General features: G+C 36.4%; 2 protein-coding genes across 8 annotated transcripts; one reads left to right on the forward strand and one right to left on the reverse strand.

Annotated features, from left to right (window-relative positions):
* Window positions 1-1229: 1229 nt before the first annotated feature.
* On the reverse strand, window positions 1230-21194 carry dtx3 (deltex E3 ubiquitin ligase 3). 6 transcript variants are annotated; one of them, XR_001607017.1, is made up of 5 exons: window positions 6857-7250; window positions 3864-4663; window positions 3509-3726; window positions 2210-2404; window positions 1230-1964 (listed from the first exon to the last, which is right to left on the reverse strand). XR_001607017.1 is itself a non-coding variant. In XM_016256510.1 (5 exons), the coding sequence occupies exons 2-5, from the start codon at window positions 6583-6585 to the stop codon at window positions 2329-2331; spliced, it is 1107 nt and encodes a 368-aa protein (XP_016111996.1). In that variant the 5' UTR covers window positions 6586-6620; window positions 6857-7250; the 3' UTR covers window positions 1230-2328. The 6 variants fall into 6 exon arrangements, 5 of the variants coding, with proteins under 5 accessions (XP_016111996.1, XP_016111988.1, XP_016112010.1 ...); XM_016256510.1 differs by adding an exon at window positions 6573-6620 and having other exon boundaries at window positions 1230-2404; XM_016256502.1 differs by adding an exon at window positions 6573-6620 and having other exon boundaries at window positions 1230-2404; window positions 6810-7250.
* On the forward strand, window positions 9274-20182 carry ptges3a (prostaglandin E synthase 3a (cytosolic)). 2 transcript variants are annotated; one of them, XM_016256553.1, is made up of 8 exons: window positions 9274-9523; window positions 17725-17838; window positions 18068-18137; window positions 18246-18344; window positions 18431-18520; window positions 18641-18697; window positions 18863-18890; window positions 19133-20182. In XM_016256553.1, coding segments are annotated over exons 1-8 (480 nt in total). In that variant the 5' UTR covers window positions 9274-9521; the 3' UTR covers window positions 19153-20182. The 2 variants fall into 2 exon arrangements, with proteins under 2 accessions (XP_016112039.1, XP_016112032.1); XM_016256546.1 differs by lacking the exon at window positions 9274-9523 and adding an exon at window positions 10736-10980.
* Window positions 21195-23724: the final 2530 nt, after the last annotated feature.

The following is a 23724-nucleotide window of genomic DNA, read 5'->3' on the forward strand; positions in this document are numbered from 1 at the left end:
CAATTATTACTAATATCAAGGTTTTCTTAGGGAGTTTGTTGTAAAACATGCTCAAACCGTAATTTTACAGTGTAGTTCATTCTGAGAAAAATAAATTTTTTTCTGACAAGCATGACAGCTGCAATTCCTGGCGGGTCGTAGCTAGTTCATATTTACAGAACAGTCATATTGCCATTTACAGAGATGAGCAGACTACCTTGAGAAGTTGAACTTGATAAAAACCCAACACAGTGTAACAGAGCAGAATCCCTTTATTCAAGTATGAAAATGTAAAGCACATTTTAATTGTAGCATACAATTCAATATGTAATACAAATCAACACAACTATAAAAGCAAATTATTTCATTTGAACAATCAGTCATCTGAAGAGGTCTATTTCATAAATCTGATTTTGAAGTGCATAGAATTTTGCATGACAGTAACACTTAAGTCCTACAAATCATTATTGAATTGGTCCTTCATAACATAAAGGTGAGAGTAAGAGAATATGGTAGCAAAACAAAACTCAAATCTGATACTGTAAAACATAAGCAACCTCTAACAACACACAAAAAAACATAACACAAAGTAAATGTTTTGGTTTGCGCAAAACAATTTGAGACCTGATCAACGCTTTCTAAATTATGATGCATTTTGCGTAAAGCTGAAAGACTGCTATAAGGTTAATGCTTCATATTGATCAAACACAGTTGAACCAATACCAACAAGTAATGAGTACCGTTAGTTATAACAGGCTGTGACCTTTAGCAGAAGGCACAATAACATTTCAATGAGAGAAATACAAAACAAATTTGATAAATCTGCTTAATGGACGACAGCAGCCTAGCATATATTAACATGTAAGATATCTTCATGAATCTCACAAAACCTAGGTCATATCTCACACCAAAATCAATAGAAAAATATAAAGTAAATACATTTGGCTCAAAGAAAGTCATTTTGTGGGTTTTGCATGGTGTCATTTATTATAAATGTTATTTTTAGCTATTTAAAATGAAATGCAATTATTTAAATTAAGTCTTTAATTTGTGCTACAAATACAAAAATAAGTGCATTACTGTAATGTGTTATAGTAATGAAAATTATCATTGAGAATAATGGATATAACAAAACAATTATTATTGAAATATGGAGGAAAATGTATCCCAATTGAATCATGAAAATATTATCAGAAAATAATGTTACATTGAGAAAAAAATTCTTAATATAATCTTAATGCAAAATATAATTTCTCATTTGTTTCTTTTTGATTTTGGGGTTAAATGTGACCTGGACATATTTTTGGGAGTAATTTGCTGTGTCACTGAATTATTTTCTACTTCAGCACATTTTGTATGGACAAACCTGCTGATTCTTCAAAATAAACAGTGCTAGGCTTTGCTCCAAGTCTGAGGCATAAACACAGTGGTTACAGCAAAGTTTAGAGCTATTACGTTTTAGTTTGGTTTAAGTGGTTTAAACGCCCTTTCGTTTTGACATCATTTTATATACATATATATGTGACAGAAGTTTTAACTCAGCCTAACAATACAAACTAGGGAAAACGGAACCTAACAAACAAAGCAAAAAATATTACTTTTTATGCACATCATATTGAAATGAACGACAAAAACGAACGTTATAAGTGATGAAAGCTAAGACAAACCGAAATCGACTTGCATCTCTTTTACTAGGACCTTATAATTAGAAAGACCCACAAATAACCTCTCTAGATCCTGCACTCTGGAAGATCAGGCAGAATCCACTTTAAATTCTCATAATAAAAAGATTACCTCCATTGCAAAGTGCCTCTTAGTGCTGATTACTAGAAAAAAAGGTTGTATGGGATTGTCCCAGCTGTACCCATTTAACTGTGCTATGCCATTTGTCTCCATCCAGATGTTACCATCAGCTGTTCTAAAGGATAGTTTGGATGGAACAAACTGAGTTAGAAGAGGGAGGCCAGCAGCCTAGTGATTCTAACCTGCAACAGGGAAGAGGAAGTTTGTACTGTAGATGAGGAATCGTGTACACCTTCATGACATTCACATTTTAGCAGTCCAGTGGGTATCTTAAACTCAGTCTGAACAGTCTGTCTCAGTGAAGTGCACCCCAGGTTTGTACCAAAGAAAATAGTGTATGTGAAACACACTGCCTTCACTCAAGTAAACTAAAGAACAACGCTAAACATAAAGACTGAAATGAAACATTGTAAAACAGCGTCCTGACCAAATCAATGCTGCAGCAGATGACTGTGGCTTGACTCGACACAGTGTGCTTGTGAAGAGACTGTGGTCAAGCGCACACGTTTGCCATCCTTTTGAAGCTTCTCAAGTGCTCGACACAAATCAATCAGCTGTTATTCCTTTCTCTCGCAGTTCCTCTGTCACCCGAACAAGGTATGTAGGATCTGGATAACCAAAGCTGAAAAAAAGCAATATTAAGTTAAAGCGAAAGTTGAAGTTCAGCTAAATGTTTCTTTGGCCTTTTCATATTAAAAGGTATTAAATAAATGTATATAATAATGTATGAGTATACAATACGAAAAGTTTAGGGTCAGTAAAAAAAATTTTTTTTCAGCAAGGATGCATTCAATTGATCGAAAGTGGCTGTACTATACATTTCTATTTCAAATAAATGCTGTTCTTTTGAACTTTCTATTCCATCAATAAAAATGGCTTCCACAAAAATATTAAGCAGCACAACCATTTTCAATACTGATAATAAGAAATGTTTCTTGAGCAACAAATTTAATGATTTCTGAAGCATCATGTGACACTGCTGAAAATTCAGCTTTGCCATCATAGCAATAAATTACATTTTAAAATGCATTCAAATACAAAACAGATATCTCAAATTGTAATTATATGTCACAATATTACTGTTTTTACTGTATTTCTATCATGACAACTCTCTGAAGATTTTAGCATGGTGATGGTTATGACAATGTTTATGTATTTGGTCTTGGCAGAATAGATCTGCTACGCTGCTGCTGTTGGTTATTGCTGTAGATTATTGCTGCTGCTGCAAGCAAGTACAGGAACTGCTACTACATACAGTGATACGGTGCTGTGAGTATTTAAGACACACTGCAGCTGCACAAAGAGCATATAAAATAACCCGTAGCAGATCTATACAGGTGGAGCTGGGGAAGGTGGAGGGTTTCAGAGGAACTCTGAATGCGTGCTGTATAATTCTCAAGTGGATGCTAACCAGTCATTTAAATGTAAAGCAGTAAGTTCATTGGCTGCATATGCAACAAGAACCAATCAGTCTGTGCCAAGTCATTTAACACTGTAAATATCATCAGTTACATTAAGAACCCATCAGCCAGTGCCATCTAGAGTTTCATGAAAGAACTTGGCATTAATGTAATGGGATAACTCCAAATTTTGACTCTCACCCAAACCAACGGCTTTAAATTTTAAAGTTTTACGTTCAAGTCAAAAAGCAATTCCAGGGAAGAAATGCCTGTGGTATCACTGATTCCCCAGATATAATTAAGCAAGCAACTATTAAACTGCATACCATCGTGGTCCGCCCCATATGGAGGTCTTGTGGTGGATATCATTCCAGGTAATAACGTTATGCATGCCGGTGGTCATGGAGGTGCCTATGGTGAAGATGAGGCGCTGCTCAAAGGCCCGCCGCAGCATGCGGAGGACACGGTTTCCCTCAGGGCTGTCTGGCAGGTATGCTACTCGGTCTGTGCCTGGATACCTCACCCCAGGGTTTGGATGCTCTTGCTGAAAGAATTTTAAAACATAACAGTGTGTGATTATAGATTCCGTGTGGAATTTTTATACGGTATATCATGAAAGCTGGTCTGTGGTTATCTGAATGCAAAACACGATGCTGTTATCTGCCTGTAAGCAGTACTTACCGCTTGCAAACCGGGAGGGAAACTGTAAATAATGCATATGCAGCCATAACCTTCATGGCCAGGCAACTCCAGGTCTGGGTCTCTTTCAACCATCATGGTCCCATTGGCCGGTTGGTTACCGATAAGCTGCCCATATACCAGCCTGCACACAGGACACGCTTTTTTGACTTGAAATGCCTGTTCTAAGCAGGACCGACAGAACGAGTGGCCACACTTGTCCAGAGTTGTCTTTTCCACCATTTCACCCATGCAGATAGAGCAAACGGTGCTCTCTTCTTCACGAGCGATGGCTAATTCGGCACCGGTCCTTGCTGCGGCCTCATGTTGCATGGGTAAAACCACACAAGTGTCCATGTCTGCATTTTTCCTGTATTTCTGCTGTTGCCTCTGCGAGCGCCGTGGTTGAGGAGGCGGAGGCAACAAGCTCCCTTCCCCGTCGGGTTCCATTGCCGTCATGCATGGTAACAGGGAACGTTTCCTTTTAGGAGGCGCTTCTTGTTTGGTCATCTCTTTCCGGGCACAACGGCATAAGTCTATGAAAGCTTTCCGCGTAACAGGAGAAACCCGCCCCTCCATCATTCCAGTTCTGGCCCTGCTGCTGCCCTCCACCGGGGAGAGCCGCACGGCACAGCAGCCACCACGCTCCCCGCGCCGGATGATGTCCGCACTCAGTCCCTGCTTGTCCTTGAAGTCGACCAACCAGGGTCGTCCTGCGGCTGCAAGGTAATCCCACACCGCCTGCGACACCAGCACCTCGTCACTGCCCTGCCCCGCTCGCACGCTCATCTCATCAGATGAAACTGTGAGGAAAAAGAGATCCGTTTGCAAGAGTCAACATGAGGCCACCATGAACATTAAAAAAGGGTGCAATAACTTAGTATTTTGCTTATTTTCTTGTGGTAAATATGCTACATTTGACACTATACCAAACCTAAAAATAAAATTAGTTACTTGAATTTTTTTCAGTTAAAAACACACAAAGAGTGTAAAAAGTAAATAAAATATTTTTTATTAAAAACATTATATATCATCTAAATTTGTCTATCAATCAATCAATCAATTTATCTATCTATCTATCTATCGATCTATCTTTTTTTTTGAAGAAAAGTGTATATTTTAGGTGACTGATTATTTCCTCAGATGTTTACCATTTTAAATAAATAAATACATTTAGCTTTTTTAAATCTTTTTAAATAGTTTTATGCAGTCTTAAGAACAGCATAATAATTATACAAAGAAAATGATAAAAATTATATATAGCTAAATAAATATAATAATAATCATATACACTACCAGTCAAAAGTTTTTGAACAGTACGATTTTTAATGTTTTTTTAAAGAATTATTTTTTTGCTCAGCAAGGTCCCATTTATTTGATCCAAGATACAGCAAAAGCAGTTATACTGTGAAATATTTTTACTATTTAAAATAACTGATTTCTATTTGAGTATACTTTAAAATGTAATTTATTCCTGTGATCAAAGCTGAATTTTCAGCATCATTACTCCAGTCTTCAGTGTCACATGATCCTTCAGAAATCATTCTAATATGCTGATTTACTGTTCAAGAAACTTTTTTTTTATTATCAATATTTAAAACAGTTGAGTACATTTTTTCAGGATTCTTTGATGAACAGAAAGAATCAAATCAGCATTAATAGAAATTAGCAAGGTTAGTTTAAATTGATCAAAAGTGTTGATAAAGACATTTATAATGTTACAAAAGATTTCTTTCAGATAAATGCTGTTCTTCTGAACTTTCTAGTCATCAAAGAAACCTGAAAAAATTCTACTCAGCAGTTTTCAACATAATATTAATAACAATAATAAATGTTTTTTTAAGCAGCAAATCAGAATATTAGAATGTGACTTGAGTAATGATGCTAAAAGAAAACAGTTATTATACTTATTTTAAACTTTTGACTGGGAGTATATAATAATAGTTAAAAAAATATAAATGACATTTTTTAAAAAATCGAATATTTGTCATATCGATCTTCATTTATTTAGTTTCTACTTATTCACTTTTAAATCATTTTATGTAGTTTCTCAATTAATATGAAGTCTTAAGAACAGGGTAGTAATTATACAAAAAATGATTTAAAATGCTGATTAAACTCGTTTTAGATTAAATATAGCATGTCACACTACAGGACACTGCTGTGACTGATTGGTGTCATATTAACTAACCAGTTACAGTAATGGTAAACCTATTTACTTTATTACAATTTTTGAGATTAAATATTATCTTGCGCTTGTTATCAATTCACCCTTTTCTTGTCAGGAGAAACATATGATGAATAATACACGTGTAATGAATCAACCCTGCATAAATTCACAATACTTCACACCTGACCAGAGCTGCAGGGTGGCATGCAAATACTTCTCAGCCAGATCTAACGAGCTCTTTGCGCTTAATCTCTTATAAAAAGGATTATATTATTAGGTTTAATCATCATCATCATATAATTTACCCTTTCACAATCCAATAGCTTTGTGGCTGTGCAGCAGAAGGGTGGAATATTCTAGACAATGAAGTTTCTTGCATGAATAGGCTGTGCGGAGTATTGCTCGTTCAACACCAACAGGCAGCTGTGCAGAATCACATCAGCTGCTCTGAAATGTGTTCACTGTATAAACAAAGGATCGTTCTGTGTAGCTCTACCTGCTCATTACATTATGCAGTGATTACATTATTGAAGCTAAATTACCTTGTGATCCCATAAATTCTCGTTAATTGCAGTAACAGGCCTATTTCCCTGTTTTAGAGAAAATAAATATACAAGTTAGATCAAGACATTGTTTATTTTGCGGATTGTCCAGCAACCTGACAGATGAAGAAAATGATGGCAGTTGCCTTAACCTAAGCATTTGCTAAATAAGAATAACAATAATGTAAAAACACATTGGGATGAAGCCTATTGTGCTCGTGTAATAAATGAATTCACCTTCTGTAGTGACTTTGCCGGAAGAGATGAATGTAAAGGAAACCTACTGCAACTGGAGAATGCCTGCTTCCACTCGACGAAGAAGTCAACAGACGACCGCGGCATTGAACGTGCCTTAAAACTACGACAATCCTGGCGAATTAATGCTTGGGATATCCTATTTAAGTTCGGGTGACACTTTGCTCGATCAACACACCAGCTCAGTCTCTTTGTGGGTTTCCAGTTCCCCGTCCTTGGCCACAGGAAGACAACAAGCATGCAAAGAACATCGTTGACTGTCACGACGAAACTGTTTCGCCTTGAGCTCCTCCGCGACACTAACTCGACGTCTCTATGTCATATTTCGTTATCACGTAGTTCGCTTTTAGTAATTACTCTGAAAAATCCCCTGAAAACAAGATCATGTAGGCAGGAAGTTCGTCATTCTAGAGATTACGGGATGTGACCACTGTGTGGCGCTCTTTTAACACCACATCATCAAACAACTTTTGTGTTTTTTCTTATTAACCCCGTCTGTATATCCTCCTGAGACCCAGCTATGGAGTTTTTGCCTCTGTAGTGGACATTATGTTTGAGTGAATTTCTCTGAGACCTCACATGTCACAGTTTTAAATCTGGATGTAGTGTTGGGTCATTCTTGAACGATTCGTTCATTTCGAACGAATCTTTAATGTGACTCGGGAGGAACGAGTCGTCTCGGGGAGTGATTCGTTCAGTCGCGCATGCGCAACATGCTATAGGTCTGTACTGGAATTAGTCAAGTAGTTCACCTGTTTCGAGTCTTCGGGTTTGAGTCGTTCATTCATCACGTGACAGAGCCATAAGCCCAAACCCGAAGACTTGTAAAGATAAGAGGTGAGCTGAGCTAATCATAGACTGAAGACCCAGGTAAACAATGAATTCATCTTTTCTGTTTCTTATAGCAGTTTTGTATTGTTTGTAGTGTGACTATTGTTTGTTTTGCGTAAGTAATAGACGTGTTAGGGAAGTAACACGTAACATTTTAATTATATTTTGCTAAAATGAACGAAATGACTCGAAAAAAGATTCGTTCATTTTGCTGAACGAGACTCGAGGTCCGAGTCGGTAAAATGATCCGAACTTCCCGTCACTACTGTACAGAGCACATTCAGGGCTTTCCAGAGATACCAAATGACTGGATGTTTCACCATCACCACTCTCTCGCCTTGGTTTTTAAAAATGGCTGACATTAATTGAGTGATAAAATTGTACATCCTTATGGAAATATGATAATATTTTGTAATTATAATTTAAATCTGATTAATTTTCCAATTGTTTGTCATAACATCTCAGGAAAATGTTATGGCGTTTCAAATCAAAATATGAGCTTCTGTTATGAAACAGGACATCATTTAATACATGTGCACTGTAGAGGACACCAGGACTGAAAGCATGTTTATTACACATTTTGGGAGACAAAATAATTGAATAGGAAAACAAATTACATATCAATATTCTTATGAAATATTAGATATTATTATGAAAATCTGGCCAATTACTACTCCCATCATTACACTTCTTTTTTCAACATGCTGTCCCAACAGCACTTTAATATGCAAATTAAATGCAGTGTATAGATAACATTGTGCTTAATGGGAAAACCAGTTTATGGAATTTTTACACACATATTGCATAAAGAAAAATGGTTTTGTTATATATTTTATAACATAGTTGAGAACCATCCTTGGAAAAAAAAAATCCTGAAACCTAAAAATTGATTGGTGATTTAAAAAAAATTCCCATTGTTTTTGCCTTTTCATGTCTACTCTTGTCATTTTATTTTTAGAAAAACTGAGTCCTGGTGTCCTCTACAGAGAACATAGCATAACTTATGAATAAAATAAAAATTTTCAAAAATGTTATTTTACCATTTTTTTCTTCTGCTCTAAACAATGTAATGACATGAAAAAATACTAAATTCACAAAGCTTTTTATTTCTGGTTCTCGGGAGGTTATATTAACGGGAGAGATAGATATTTTAAATTGATAAGAATTTGCAATTATCACTTTATTAACTTTGCTGTCTATTATTATTATTATTATTATTTATTTGAATTTATTTTGATGACACTTTTTGTGTATTGATGCTTTGGCAATATTGTGTGCAAATCATCACGCCAATAAAATACTTTAGATAGATAGATTAATTGAATTATATAATTTGCAATTATCACTTTAACATTACTGGCATTTATTATTATTATTATTTCTTCCTTTTGTCTTCAATCAATAAATGTATTTATTTACTTCGCTTTATTTATTTTCAGTACTACGCTTTGGCCATATTGTAATTGTTGAGAAACTTGACAATAAAGTTTAATTTCGACTCTAGATAAGAGAAAAGTAACGAAAAGAAAAGATATCCTATTATAAATGCGTATGACTCCTGCATCAGCTGACATCCTGCAACAGTCGAGGCGGAGCGAGCTTTGCGTTACTATGGAGACGCGTTTGCCCAGGGCGCGCGCAGCAGAAGTCGCTAGAAACGTTGAGATGCTGCGTCATTGCGCGCGGCGCCAGTGAGTAGACTCGCGCGGATCCTGTGCAGGTTGACAGAGCGGAGCATAAACAGCTAGCTTCCGACTTTATGCATTCGCTTTGATCTGACAGCACAGTTTCCAAACACTACCGCAGGCGAGAGGACGTGAGTGGCAACGCAGATTTAGGTGAAAACCGAAAGAAGATATCGACATGTGAGTTTGCCGGCAGTGATAAGGATGCACTAACTTATTAGCTAGTTAGCAAGTGTGTTCATAACCTCTATCAGGCAAACAGATTTTCTCACATACGGCTGTTATTAGATATGGACATTAAGGAGAATACTAGTCATTCTCGGGAAGACCGTTTCAAATTGTATAGAAAAAAAATCGTAATCGGTGGTGAAAATAGCGCACATGGTTCCCACAGCAGAGCTTAGCTAACGTTAGCTGGTTAGCAGTTAGATAGTCTAGGCCTGTAGTTACTGCACAGCTAACATCAGAGCTGCTGCTCAGTTTACTATTAACTTACATAATTCTTTTTATTTAAGCTTTCATCTGCATTACCGTAAAATGTACTAGCAATATTTACGACCTTGAATAAGCCTATAGGACATGCAGGGTGTTCCCTGCTGGAAAAATAAATACACATGCTTAATCCAGCCTAAGTTGGTTTGCTGGTTTAAGGTGGTCTTAAAACCTGATTATGCTAGTCTTCCAAGCTGGTGGCCAGTTGTTCAGCTGAAGAGTCTTCGTTTGCTGTCCAGGCCTAGTCAGGCTGGTATGTTGGATGGTTTTAAAAGGGTTTGGGGTAATGTTCATCATACTGGGTGAGCACCCAGCCTTCAGGATAAACCACCTGAGCATCAGCTTGGCTAGCCAGAGAGACCATCTTAGTCCAACTTAAATTTGCTGATGTAACTTGGTTTAAGATTGCAGCAGGAATTAATCATGATGATTAGAATTTCAACATGGCCAGTAATACAGCAAATCTAAACCAAACATGCATTGCAACAGCTTGCCATATTAATTGGTGTATGATTACATTTACCACCATTTATCTCTCCTTAAGTTAAATTGCACTTATTTGCAGGAAATATACATTACATTCAAAAAAAAAAGATTAATTGAATTATATAATTTGCAATTATCACTTTAACATTACTGGCATTTATTATTATTATTATTTCTTCCTTTTGTCTTCAATCAATAAATGTATTTATTTACTTCGCTTTATTTATTTTCAGTACTACGCTTTGGCCATATTGTAATTGTTGAGAAACTTGACAATAAAGTTTAATTTCGACTCTAGATAAGAGAAAAGTAACGAAAAGAAAAGATATCCTATTATAAATGCGTATGACTCCTGCATCAGCTGACATCCTGCAACAGTCGAGGCGGAGCGAGCTTTGCGTTACTATGGAGACGCGTTTGCCCAGGGCGCGCGCAGCAGAAGTCGCTAGAAACGTTGAGATGCTGCGTCATTGCGCGCGGCGCCAGTGAGTAGACTCGCGCGGATCCTGTGCAGGTTGACAGAGCGGAGCATAAACAGCTAGCTTCCGACTTTATGCATTCGCTTTGATCTGACAGCACAGTTTCCAAACACTACCGCAGGCGAGAGGACGTGAGTGGCAACGCAGATTTAGGTGAAAACCGAAAGAAGATATCGACATGTGAGTTTGCCGGCAGTGATAAGGATGCACTAACTTATTAGCTAGTTAGCAAGTGTGTTCATAACCTCTATCAGGCAAACAGATTTTCTCACATACGGCTGTTATTAGATATGGACATTAAGGAGAATACTAGTCATTCTCGGGAAGACCGTTTCAAATTGTATAGAAAAAAAATCGTAATCGGTGGTGAAAATAGCGCACATGGTTCCCACAGCAGAGCTTAGCTAACGTTAGCTGGTTAGCAGTTAGATAGTCTAGGCCTGTAGTTACTGCACAGCTAACATCAGAGCTGCTGCTCAGTTTACTATTAACTTACATAATTCTTTTTATTTAAGCTTTCATCTGCATTACCGTAAAATGTACTAGCAATATTTACGACCTTGAATAAGCCTATAGGACATGCAGGGTGTTCCCTGCTGGAAAAATAAATACACATGCTTAATCCAGCCTAAGTTGGTTTGCTGGTTTAAGGTGGTCTTAAAACCTGATTATGCTAGTCTTCCAAGCTGGTGGCCAGTTGTTCAGCTGAAGAGTCTTCGTTTGCTGTCCAGGCCTAGTCAGGCTGGTATGTTGGATGGTTTTAAAAGGGTTTGGGGTAATGTTCATCATACTGGGTGAGCACCCAGCCTTCAGGATAAACCACCTGAGCATCAGCTTGGCTAGCCAGAGAGACCATCTTAGTCCAACTTAAATTTGCTGATGTAACTTGGTTTAAGATTGCAGCAGGAATTAATCATGATGATTAGAATTTCAACATGGCCAGTAATACAGCAAATCTAAACCAAACATGCATTGCAACAGCTTGCCATATTAATTGGTGTATGATTACATTTACCACCATTTATCTCTCCTTAAGTTAAATTGCACTTATTTGCAGGAAATATACATTACATTCAAAAAAAATTTTTTTTTTAAATGAATCACTTTATTGCACAAGGATGCATGAAACTGATAGAAAGTTACTGTAAAGACATAATATTCTAATAGATATTTCAAATAATCAAAATTTGTATTCATCAAAGAGTTCTGCATAAAATGCATAAGGGTTTCCACTAGCAGCACAGCTTTTGTTCCAACACAAATAATAATAAGAAATGTTTCTTGAACAGCAAATCGGAATATTAGAATTATTTCTGTATGATCACGTGACACTGAAGACTGGAGTAATGGCTGCTGAAAAATCAGCTTTGCCATAACAGGAATAAATTGCATTTAAAAAATAATAATAGAATGAAAACAGTTATTAAATACTAATAATATTTCACAATATTACTGTTTTACTGTACTTTTGATCAAATAAATGTAGCCTTGGTGAGCATAAGAGACTCCTTTCAAAAACATGAATATCTTACCTTTGAAGGTAGTTTATGTCCTAGGTGTGACAGGTATTACACTAGTAGTCAAGTATGTTGGGGCTTGTGGCTACTGCTAGCCTATCCCTACAATCCTTAGCCAGAGGTCATGCATTTAAAATGCAGTACAAGATTGAATATTAATTATTACACAATCACTTCCTTATTGCTAGGGCTTGGTTCTGCCATTGTGAGGATTATAGTGGTGAAGCCCTAAGTAGGGATGCGCCGAGCCGATATTCATATCGGGTATCGGCTCCGATAGTGCCATTTTTCTCGGATCGGGTATCGGTCAGAGAGAGCTGATCCAAATCCGAGATTTTTTTATTTTATTTTTTTCTCCCCGATTGTGCGAATTATTCTGTTACTTCTGAAGCCATACGATAGCTTAATGTGAGCTACATATGAATATTTAAGTCCTTACATTAAAGTTCACACAAACTCTTTTCTCCGCTGTGGCTGTCACTCATTCGTTCAGCCTTTAAAGTTTAAACCCTGGTCGCGTTCGGTTACAGCAGTCAGCTCGGTAAAGATCTCTCCAAGATCATTCTGTGTTCCCATTATACTTGATTTGTAAATACATGTCTATGATTTTGCAAAAAGGAATTTATCTTCTTACTGTGCGCACATTGTAAGCGCTTCGTGCACATAGACTGTATAAAAACAGTTCGTGCCGCACTGTATTTGTTTTGTCCTATCGTATCTATCATATGTTGTTGCCTTATTAAAAAATATGCTATACATTTAAAAGAAATGTATTTTTATTTTATAGTATATACAGTGGGTACGGAAAGTATTCAGACCCCCTTAAATGTTTCACTCTTTGTTATATTGCAGCCATTTGCTAAAATCATTTAAGTTAATTTTTTCCTCATTAATGTACACACAGCTAGTCAGGCTGGTATGTTGGATGGTTTTAAAAGGGTTTGGGGTAATGTTCATCATACTGGGTGAGCACCCAGCCTTCAGGATAAACCACCTGAGCATCAGCTTGGCTAGCCAGAGAGACCATCTTAGTCCAACTTAAATTTGCTGATGTAACTTGGTTTAAGATTGCAGCAGGAATTAATCATGATGATTAGAATTTCAACATGGCCAGTAATACAGCAAATCTAAACCAAACATGCATTGCAACAGCTTGCCATATTAATTGGTGTATGATTACATTTACCACCATTTATCTCTCCTTAAGTTAAATTGCACTTATTTGCAGGAAATATACATTACATTCAAAAAAAATTTTTTTTTTAAATGAATCACTTTATTGCACAAGGATGCATGAAACTGATAGAAAGTTACTGTAAAGACATAATATTCTAATAGATATTTCAAATAATCAAAATTTGTATTCATCAAAGAGTTATGCATAAAATGCATAAGGGTTTCCACTAGCAGCACAGCTTTTGTTCCAACACAAATAATAATAAGAAATGTTTCTTGAACAGCAAATCGGAATATTAGAATTATTTCTGTATGATCACGTGACACTGAAGACTGGAGTAATGGCTGCTGAAAAATCAGCTTTGCCATAACAGGAATAAATTGCATTTAAAAAATAATAATAAAATGAAAACAGTTATTTTAAATACTAATAATATTTCACAATATTACTGTTTTACTGTACTTTTGATCAAATAAATGTAGCCTTGGTGAGCATAAGAGACTCCTTTCAAAAACATGAATATCTTACCTTTGAAGGTAGTTTATGTCCTAGGTGTGACAGGTATTACACTAGTAGTCAAGTATGTTGGGGCTTGTGGCTACTGCTAGCCTATCCCTACAATCCTTAGCCAGAGGTCATGCATTTAAAATGCAGTACAAGATTGAATATTAATTATTACTCAATCACTTCCTTATTGCTAGGGCTTGGTTCTGCCATTGTGAGGATTATAGTGGTGAAGCCCTAAGTATTCATATCGGGTATCGGCTCCGATAGTGCCATTTTTCTCGGATCGGGTATCAGTCAGAGAGAGCTGATCCAAATCCGAGACGATAGCTTAATGTGAGCTACATATGAATATTTAAGTCCTTACATTAAAGTTCACACAAACTCTTTTCTCCGCTGTGGCTGTCCAAATCCGAGATTTTTTTATTTTATTTTTTTCTCCCCGATTGTGCGAATTATTCTGTTACTTCTGAAGCCATACGATAGCTTAATGTGAGCTACATATGAATATTTAAGTCCTTACATTAAAGTTCACACAAACTCTTTTCTCCGCTGTGGCTGTCACTCATTCGTTCAGCCTTTAAAGTTTAAACCCTGGTGGAGCATCCCTAGCCCTAAGTAGATTGCGAAGAGGCCAGCGCTACGTTTTCCACTCTATGGACGTGTGCTCCATTCAGTCGCTCTAACCGCCCAAGCAAGCGCTCCGTTAATATTCCGCTCATGCTCGCCGTAAACCGACTCCTTTCAAAAACATGAATATCTTACCTTTGAAGGTAGTTTATGTCCTAGGTGTGACAGGTATTACACTAGTAGTCAAGTATGTTGGGGCTTGTGGCTACTGCTAGCCTATCCCTACAATCCTTAGCCAGAGGTCATGCATTTAAAATGCAGTACAAGATTGAATATTAATTATTACTCAATCACTTCCTTATTGCTAGGGCTTGGTTCTGCCATTGTGAGGATTATAGTGGTGAAGCCCTAAGTATTCATATCGGGTATCGGCTCCGATAGTGCCATTTTTCTCGGATCGGGTATCAGTCAGAGAGAGCTGATCCAAATCCGAGACGATAGCTTAATGTGAGCTACATATGAATATTTAAGTCCTTACATTAAAGTTCACACAAACTCTTTTCTCCGCTGTGGCTGTCACTCATTCGTTCAGCCTTTAAAGTTTAAACCCTGGTCGCGTTCGGTTACAGCAGTCAGCTCGGTAAAGATCTCTCCAAGATCATTCTGTGTTCCCATTATACTTGATTTGTAAATACATGTCTATGATTTTGCAAAAAGGAATTTATCTTCTTACTGTGCGCACATTGTAAGCGCTTCGTGCACATAGACTGTATAAAAACAGTTCGTGCCGCACTGTATTTGTTTTGTCCTATCGTATCTATCATATGTTGTTGCCTTATTAAAAAATATGCTATACATTTAAAATAAATGTATTTTAATTTTATAGTATATACTTATATATAAATATATTCATGAATGTTTTTAATGAGTCGCTCTAACCGCCCAAGCAAGCGCTCCGTTAATATTCCGCTCATGCTCGCCGTAAACCAATTCCCACTCAGATCCCGCTCTGTTCTGTTAAGAACAAATTTGCGTGCATTATATTAGATCAGCGGTGGCGAACTCCGGTCCTGGAGAACCGCAGCCCTGCAGAGTTCAGCTCTAACCCTAATTAAAACTCACCTGCCTGTAGCTTCCTAATAACCGTTCAGACCTTGATTAGCTTGTTCAGGTGTGTTTGATTAGGGTTGAAGCAAAACTGCAGGGCTGCGGCTCGCCAGGACTGACGTTCGCCACCCCTGTATTAGATAATAAATTACTGCTGCCTATATCTAGCCTACATTCTGTAGGTCTACCAATTGGTTCGGGTCAGTTTTTAATTTTTTTTTTATAATATTTTAATAGGCCTAAGTGGTGGTGTAGGCTAATATCTTCTGTAACTTACTCTGTAGTTCTGTATTTAGGCCTATATACAGCTGTGTTAGCTTAGGTCTACAGTTTAACTGAGATTATTTAATAACTATGGAGCTCCAAATATAATTCAAATTAACAATTCGTTTCTGCGACGTCAGCAGGTTTAAAAAATTTTTTTTAAATTAATTTATTATTATTTATTAATTTTAAGCAATAATGATTTTAATAAGTAAAAACAAGAGAGCGAATACTTAATTCGTGGCCATAATTTAGACTAAACGAAAAAATGTATTCTTAATTCGTGGCCATAATGTAGTCCTAGCATAAAAGAGAACTAGCCTATTCTAAATTCGTGGCCGTGATTTTGTCTGCATGTCATGATCGGGGCTCCGTACAACCGAATATAACCTTAGTCTACCTGTTTATTCATTTATTATGGTATGTAAGTAGTTCACCTTTTGCTGCACCAATGTTTGCGTAGCACATCTTTGTGCTTTCTGTAATCAATATGAACCTGTACTAACTTTAACAGTCTCCCCGCACTCCCTCTCAGTTTCTTCTCCCTGCTCATTCTTAACTTTGATTTTTACTTTACATTTATGTATAAGGCTTGCAACTTCGTTGAAACAATATCGGAACTCCATAACTGCTCTACTATTCTCGATCTCTACAGATTTTCGATCTCGAACAAGCAAATCACCAAATGGCATTCTGGGTTGAGCAAGCGGCGCTGAGCGTATTGAGCGAGCGGAGCGGAATCTTAAAGGGGTCCTATTATGCTTTTTCACTTTTTCAACTTTAGTTAGTCTGTAATGTTGCTGTTTGAGCATAATAAAGATCTGCAAAGTTACAAAGCTCAAAGTCCACTTCAAAAGGAGATATTTTATTTGACAGAAGTCACTTTTCAAAAACTACAACGAGCGACTCGTTTGGACTAAAAAGCATATTTTCCGGGATTTCTGATATCACAAATATCGACGAATGGGACGAGACCTGGTTGAGCTGCACTAGAGAAGGCAGCGAGTTTTATCACTATGACGGAGACACGCTAGCTTTCCCAAGGCAGACGAACTTAGAGTGGTTACAATCATCCGGGTTTAAATCACTCTCAAATTGATCTGATATTGAGCAATATTTACACTGAAGCTCGCAGGCGGCTATGGTAAGGGGCATGACATTTCCCCACCAGGCGCCGAGTGCTGCCAATCACAGCACACACTGGCCCAGCTAACCAATCACAGCACATTTCATATTTCAGAAGGCGGGCCTTCATTTGATACAGGAACTATTCAAGCCGTTCATGCCAGACTTGGGAGAAAGGTGTTGTAATAATGTAAAATATGTGAAAAATAATGTGTTTTTCGAACAACCTAGTATGAGAGCCTGTTGTAGTACACCCCAAAACAAAATCAAGACTTTGTAAAAAAGCATAATAGGACCCCTTTAAGGAAATATTACCACTCCGCTCCGCTCACATGCTCTGGAAGAGGCCATGCATGAACCTGCCAATCGATACAAACTGGTTGCCACGGTAACATCATTGTTGCTCCACCCCCACCAAGGCCTCCAGCTCGCACATCTTAATTTAGAACTGCACTTTCAGTTTGGAGTTTGCCTTTTATCAAATGCACGTAGCTGGTTGCTTAGTTCGCCATGTATGTACCCCATTAAAACTAAATGCATTTATTTATGTGTCATATTGAAGTCTAGTTTGATCTTTTATTGAAGTTCTGCATGTTTTTTTTTTTCAAATATATTTTAATTCCAGATGTTTTTAATATTTTAATTCCATTCATTTTGCAGGCAGCCAGCAACTGCCAAGTGGTATGACAGACGGGAGGCTGTCTTCATTGAGTTCTGTATAGAAGACAGCAAAGATGTCCAAGTTAAATTTGACAAAACAAAGCTTGACTTCAGGTACGTTTTATTTCAATCATTGTTAAAAGTGTTTATACTCCACTGCAAAAGTCAGTCGTTATTAAATTGTCATTGCAAAATATAATTATTCAGTGTACTGCCATGAACTAATGTTTAATATGTGCATTATTGAAGTGTTTGATGCTATAATGTTAAGCTTGACTCTTAAAATGCAATAGAACTATAGTAGTTCTTTCTGACTTGTAATATGCTATATTTCTTGCTTTAGTTGTGTTGGAGGAACAGATAACATGAAACACCATAATGAAGTAGAACTATTTGAGTCCATTGACCCAAATGTAAGTGCACCACCTGATGGTTTCTGTTCTAATTCAGGTTGTAAGAGCTCAATCGGCATGGCTCATTTATTATTGTGCGTTACAGAGAACGCTGTTATTCTTTTACAGGAGTCTAAACACAAACGCACAGACAGGTCTGTTTTTTGCTGTCTAAGAAAAGCAGAACCTGGCAGGTCTTGGCCAAGGTTAACAAAAGAAAAAGCAAAGGTCAGTGTTTGTTCTGTTTAAATCATTCAAATGTAACTTAATTTAGTAATAAGATAACATGTTAAGTAATGCTTCTCAATGTACAGCTTAATTGGCTCAGTGTTGACTTCAATAACTGGAAGGACTGGGAGGATGACTCCGATGAAGACTTGTCCAGTTTTGACCGTTTTTCAGAGGTTCTTGTCTATATATATATATATATATATATATATAACTATTAATAATATAGATATTCTTTGAATTTTGTAAAAGGAAAATAAATAATACTCAGATTGTTTTTAATTTTTTTCTTAAAGATGATGAACAGCATGGGTGGGGAAGATGACCTACCAGATGTGGATGGTGCAGATGATGTGAGAGAATAATGTTGTTAAATTGGCCAAAAGATTATAGTTATTTTTGCCATATTATCAGCTCATTAGGCATCCCATTATTTTACAATTTTTTTTATTCATTAGTTATTTATTAGTTAATAGACTGATAAATGCTATGCTAAAATGTTTTTTATCTCATTCCAGGAGGAATCTGCAGATAGTGATGATGAAAGTACGTTTTCTTAAATTATCTGTCCTCCTCTGTGTGATGTTTTTGTCCATTGTATTATTTTGAAAATCAGTACATATGAACAATATATGTTAGCTGTTATAATTTTATATGGTATTAATGAACAGTATTCTTAAAAAAAAAAAACATTGACCCGTTTATTTGTTTATTAAAAATTAATGTAATTAAAATATGAAAACATTTATTTATCCTTTCATTTATGTACTGTACACCCCCCCCCCCAGAAATGCCAGACCTTGAGTAAAGGAAGAGCAAACCGTCATGGAGAAGAGAGCAAGAATTTTCACTTAACACTTAAATGAAGAGAGAGACTAAATTTGAGTTGGTAGCCATTTAAAAACGGCATCGTTTTTGAAACTGTTTTTCAAGGTCTTTCTGCAGAAAGTCACAAGGGATTCATTTTTACTGTTGTGTTGATGGCAACGTCAGCCCCTCGACAATACATTCTTTACTTTTCTGTTTTGCATGGACAATTACGAGCTCTCAATGATGTATTGTGGACACCATTTATGGTCCGTTTACTCAGTGGCTTTTACAGTCTTGAGCTTTTTCCTCAATGTCAGTGGGGTTATTGCACCATGTAACGTATACATTGTAATTTGTAGTAATGGAAAAAGGACATGAATGACTTTATCGACATATTCTGCCTTCTCCCTCTCATTCAAACTGTAAATTTGATTTAATTGTTATTTTGTTTGTTGGTGTTGAGGTTCCGATTTCCTTGTGTGTGAGCGAAGGAAGCATTGACACATGCTGCTTCATTGCAAATGCCAGCCAAGACATTTGATTTTCATTAGTGCTGCATTTGAAATCAGAATGGCATATTCAAAGCCCTTGCACTGATTCATTGGTAAGCCCTTGTTTTATGTGTTTTAGCTGCAGTTTTGCCCCTCAGATAGGTTTATTTGTTAATCCAACATGTTCAAAGTACATAGTCCTGTCTGTACACGCTGCTTTATGAAATGATTTCAGGTTGGCAGTTAGTATTTGTTGTTTTGTATCACACTTGGATGTGTAGCAGGCAATTGTACACTGGTTTCTTCCATATATGTAAAGAGAAGTGGTTAAAAAAAGCATATGCCTCACCGCTGTACAGAACAAAGGTTAACTTCTCAATAGATGACCAATTTGTGTTTGCACTCGTAATATCAATGCAGGTGTGACTAAAAGATGAAAACAATGTTGTGACCTGTCAATTCAGGTTTATAAATTTCAGTTTGTTAAACGCAGTGAGGTTTTTGTCTACATATTTCTAATAAACCGTCTCTAAACAACACTGAATTCTTCGTCCTTTATTTGTACATCTGAATCAAGGATCATTTGCAGTAGTGCCTGTTATTTCAGACAATATTTATGTTTATGAAATTATTGGAAGCGGATTTATTTATTTTTGAATGTTAACCTCTTCTACTCTTGGTTAAAATGTAATTACAATTAAAAATTCTTACCCAGCTTTTCTATTTTACAATATGTATTTACTTCCAGTTTCACATAATGCATGCATAATTGACCCAATTCTATATATGAGATTGATCGTGAACGCTGTTAATTGATATTGCATTATGAAATATAGATTTATCAAATCGATGACATGACAACGTCTGCCGGTGCGTAACTAAAATAAACAACAACAGGCTGCAGAAATTCCGGAACATTTGGTCCTTTCTCATGTAAAGAGAAGAACAGTCCTTCCGCCACAAGAAGCGCTGTAGTTCCATTTCTGCTAAACATGCCTGGCAAGAATGAATTTGCACTTTGAGTTTTCGAGAAGTGATACCACATTCGACGAGACAACGTATGCTTAAAAGCTAAAAGTCAGTTAAATGCCTCTTTGGAAAGGATACTAGCTTCAGCACAATAACTTATATGCTAACTTAAGGTTTGTGCGATTGAAAGAATCACTTTTCAAACTGCTAGAAGAATTCCTTACGAAAATTAGCCATGGTTTTATAATGTAAAAGTGTAGTAACCATGTTTTTTTGGCGTATTGACTACCATTTGTATAACCATAATTTTACAACAAATACCATAGTGTAACAAAGTGTAGCAAAACCATGGTTAAATTGTGGTTAACATGGTTTAACTAGATTGTACAAAAAACCCTAAGTCACATTTAACCCCATAGAGTTCTTTAAGGTTTTGCTCATATTGAAAACATTCACCACATATTCAATATTCATCCCAGAATGAAAAAAGTACTTTTTCATCAAATGTACTCATTTTGTTCAGCCACTTTAGGTGTGAGGAGTCCAGACACAGATCTAGAGATCATCCTGATGGTTTGAGGTCTGGGTTCTGATTGGACAATTCTAATGCAGAAAGGTAAGGGTTCCACTGAGCAAACTAGAATCCAGAACAAGGGGCCCCTCAAAAAGTTTAGTAAGTTCCTTAGAGAACTGCCCTTTTTTAAACCAGATTGATTGTTTTTCTGAGGATATGATGTCTTGGAAGCTTCAAAAGCAGCAATAAACCAGGTGCTTCGATGATACAGCTACTTAATACAGCAGGTGGAGTCATAAGGATGGATGAATAGTATCTGGAGGGACTGTATGTTTTGATCAACAGTTGACATGTGAGGCCTGGTATATTTTAGGGGGTTGAGTTCCCTGAGCTAGCATTTGTTTAAAACAGTGGAGGTATGGGAGCTCGGTGAGGGTTGTGTTGGTGTCAGCAGTCTGTGCTAGAGGTAATAGAAAAATCCTCACGCAAGCGGTTTTAAGCTATCCTGTGCGACAAAAGGCGGCTTATGGACACATGAGCAGGCAGTGGTGTGGAGTAATCCTGCCCACAATGGACGTATACAAAGTTGGTTACTCTCTGAGTCGGCCTTGCAGAGTTAGCATGACTTGTAACTCAACTAGAAACACCTGCTTCCAAAGCAAATGCATCTGGCCTGGTCGGTTATCTTGCCAAAAATGAAACTGGAGAGAGGCAATGACAGATATTTGATACCTAGTTTATTTAGGAGGTACTTCACCTTAAATGGCCGTATTTAGGGTGAAGAATGATTGCCAAAAAGATTATTACTGAAAGACTTGCAATTCAATGTTGTTATTATCTGAGATTGTTTTTATGCCTATAATTAGTATAGAAAGAGTTAACACTTGCCTGATAATTCACAGCTAAAATTCTTGACTAAACAAAGTTAGAGTGTATTTTCCATGGCTTATCCTTCAGAGTAGTTATCACGCTGCTATTTTGCAAAGGACCACTTATGCAGTAGTACTAACTGCATATAAAAGCTCCTATCGTTTGGCACAATGGCCAAACCGCACCATAAAAATTTTAATCAAAGAAGGCAACAGAAACTGTTGCTGCCAGCATTTTGGTTTATCCCAAATGAAAGAGCAAAAAACACAAGCAAAGCAGTATCCTTTCAGTAGTCTATAGCTCACCCTGATTGCCCAGAGAAGAGGTTCAGTGTTGCCCCCACCCCACTATCACCTCCTGCCTCCAAACATGGATTTTCCAGAGCTTTATTGGGCCTCAGGCCAGCAGTCCTGCCAGCACACACAATGTAAAACTGCCTAATCAGTTCTGCACCGAACCAACTGGCTCTGTCCTGACCAGGGTAGGGGGTGCTACGGCAAACCCTCATTGTGTGCTGTGGAAAAGTCACTCTTTCATGCAATTACAGTGAAAATGGTTTTCATATTATGATACAGTATGTGATTTGTGTGGGATGCTAGATAACAGAAATATTACAGACCACAAGCAAAGTGAAATAGCTGCACAAGGTGTAACTAACCTATCTAACATATCAAGATCCAAACAACTGATTGACAACATTGTAAATATTATATAACACCAATTATATTCTATTTACATTTATGCATTTGGTTGATATTATATTATATTATGTTATGTTTATGCATTGTGCATATGTGTTTATATACACTAGTCAGCATTTGAAATCAAAACCTTTCATCAAAGTTGTCCTAAAACCAAAATGTGTTCTTATCTTCATAGAACTTAGGAAAATCCACATAATCTATATGTTTAGTAATAATTATAAATATGTAGTGTGTTTATATACACTAGTCAACATTTGAAATCAAAACCTTTCATCAAAGTTGTCCTAAAACCTAAAACCAAAATGTGTTCTTATCTTCATAGAACTTAGGAAAATCCACATAATCTATATGTTTAGTAATAATTATAAATATGTAGTATTTATATACAAAAATATAAAAAATATATAATTATAAAAATATATAATAACAATAATGATGATGATAATAATAATAATTAACACTTTGCATTCTATGTTTTAAATTAAATGTTTTTTGTTTTGGATAAAAGCATCTGCCTACTATTATATATTATAGTATTATGTACATTAATGCATTTGCATGCACACTCATATCTAATATTTCATTTCATTCATTTATTATAGATTTTTCTTAATGTTTTTACTAAAAGACCCATGGGTCAATATCACTGTAGGGTGCCTTTTGGTGTCCTGTATATAAATAACTAATTTGCCATGATAACTTAACATAAAAATGACTATGAAAGGGTGTGTTATATTATGCTAAGTTTTTATGTTCATAACAAAAGCATTACTTGTCTCTTTAGATACATTTTCTAGATTTCTTTTTGTTTTGTGTAAGAGGATGTGTGTTATTTTGCTATGTCCCATGCACTGCTCATTAAATTGAATGATATGAATGATTGCATGATAGTAGAATATTGTCAAATCATAACATTTAAAGGGAAAAAAAATTATATTCATATTTTGTTAAATAAGAGATTACTCAATTTGAGTGTATTGTTCATTTGGTAATAAAAACTATGTTTTTATTTAATAAAAAAG

This window comes from Sinocyclocheilus grahami, unplaced genomic scaffold, assembly GCF_001515645.1.
Source record: "Sinocyclocheilus grahami isolate Dianchi unplaced genomic scaffold, SAMN03320097.WGS_v1.1 scaffold29.1, whole genome shotgun sequence".
In the NCBI taxonomy this organism is placed as follows: Eukaryota; Metazoa; Chordata; class Actinopteri; order Cypriniformes; family Cyprinidae; genus Sinocyclocheilus; species Sinocyclocheilus grahami.

Excerpts from the sequence above, each read along its gene's own strand:
- ptges3a (XM_016256553.1), top strand. Across the intron at positions 18,521-18,640 it reads GTTTTGACCGTTTTTCAGAG|ATGATGAACAGCATGGGTGG; the intron begins GTTCTTGTCTAT and ends TTTTTCTTAAAG. Across the intron at positions 18,891-19,132 it reads TGCAGATAGTGATGATGAAA|AAATGCCAGACCTTGAGTAA; the intron begins GTACGTTTTCTT and ends CCCCCCCCCCAG.
- dtx3 (XM_016256491.1), bottom strand. The coding sequence starts at position 7,067 with ATGCTTGTTGTCTTCCTGTGGCCAAGGACGGGGAACTGGAAACCCACA. Across the intron at positions 4,664-6,856 it reads GCAGGCATTCTCCAGTTGCA|TTTCATCTGATGAGATGAGC; the intron begins GTAGGTTTCCTT and ends TTTTCCTCACAG. Across the intron at positions 3,727-3,863 it reads TCCCTCCCGGTTTGCAAGCG|CAAGAGCATCCAAACCCTGG; the intron begins GTAAGTACTGCT and ends AAATTCTTTCAG.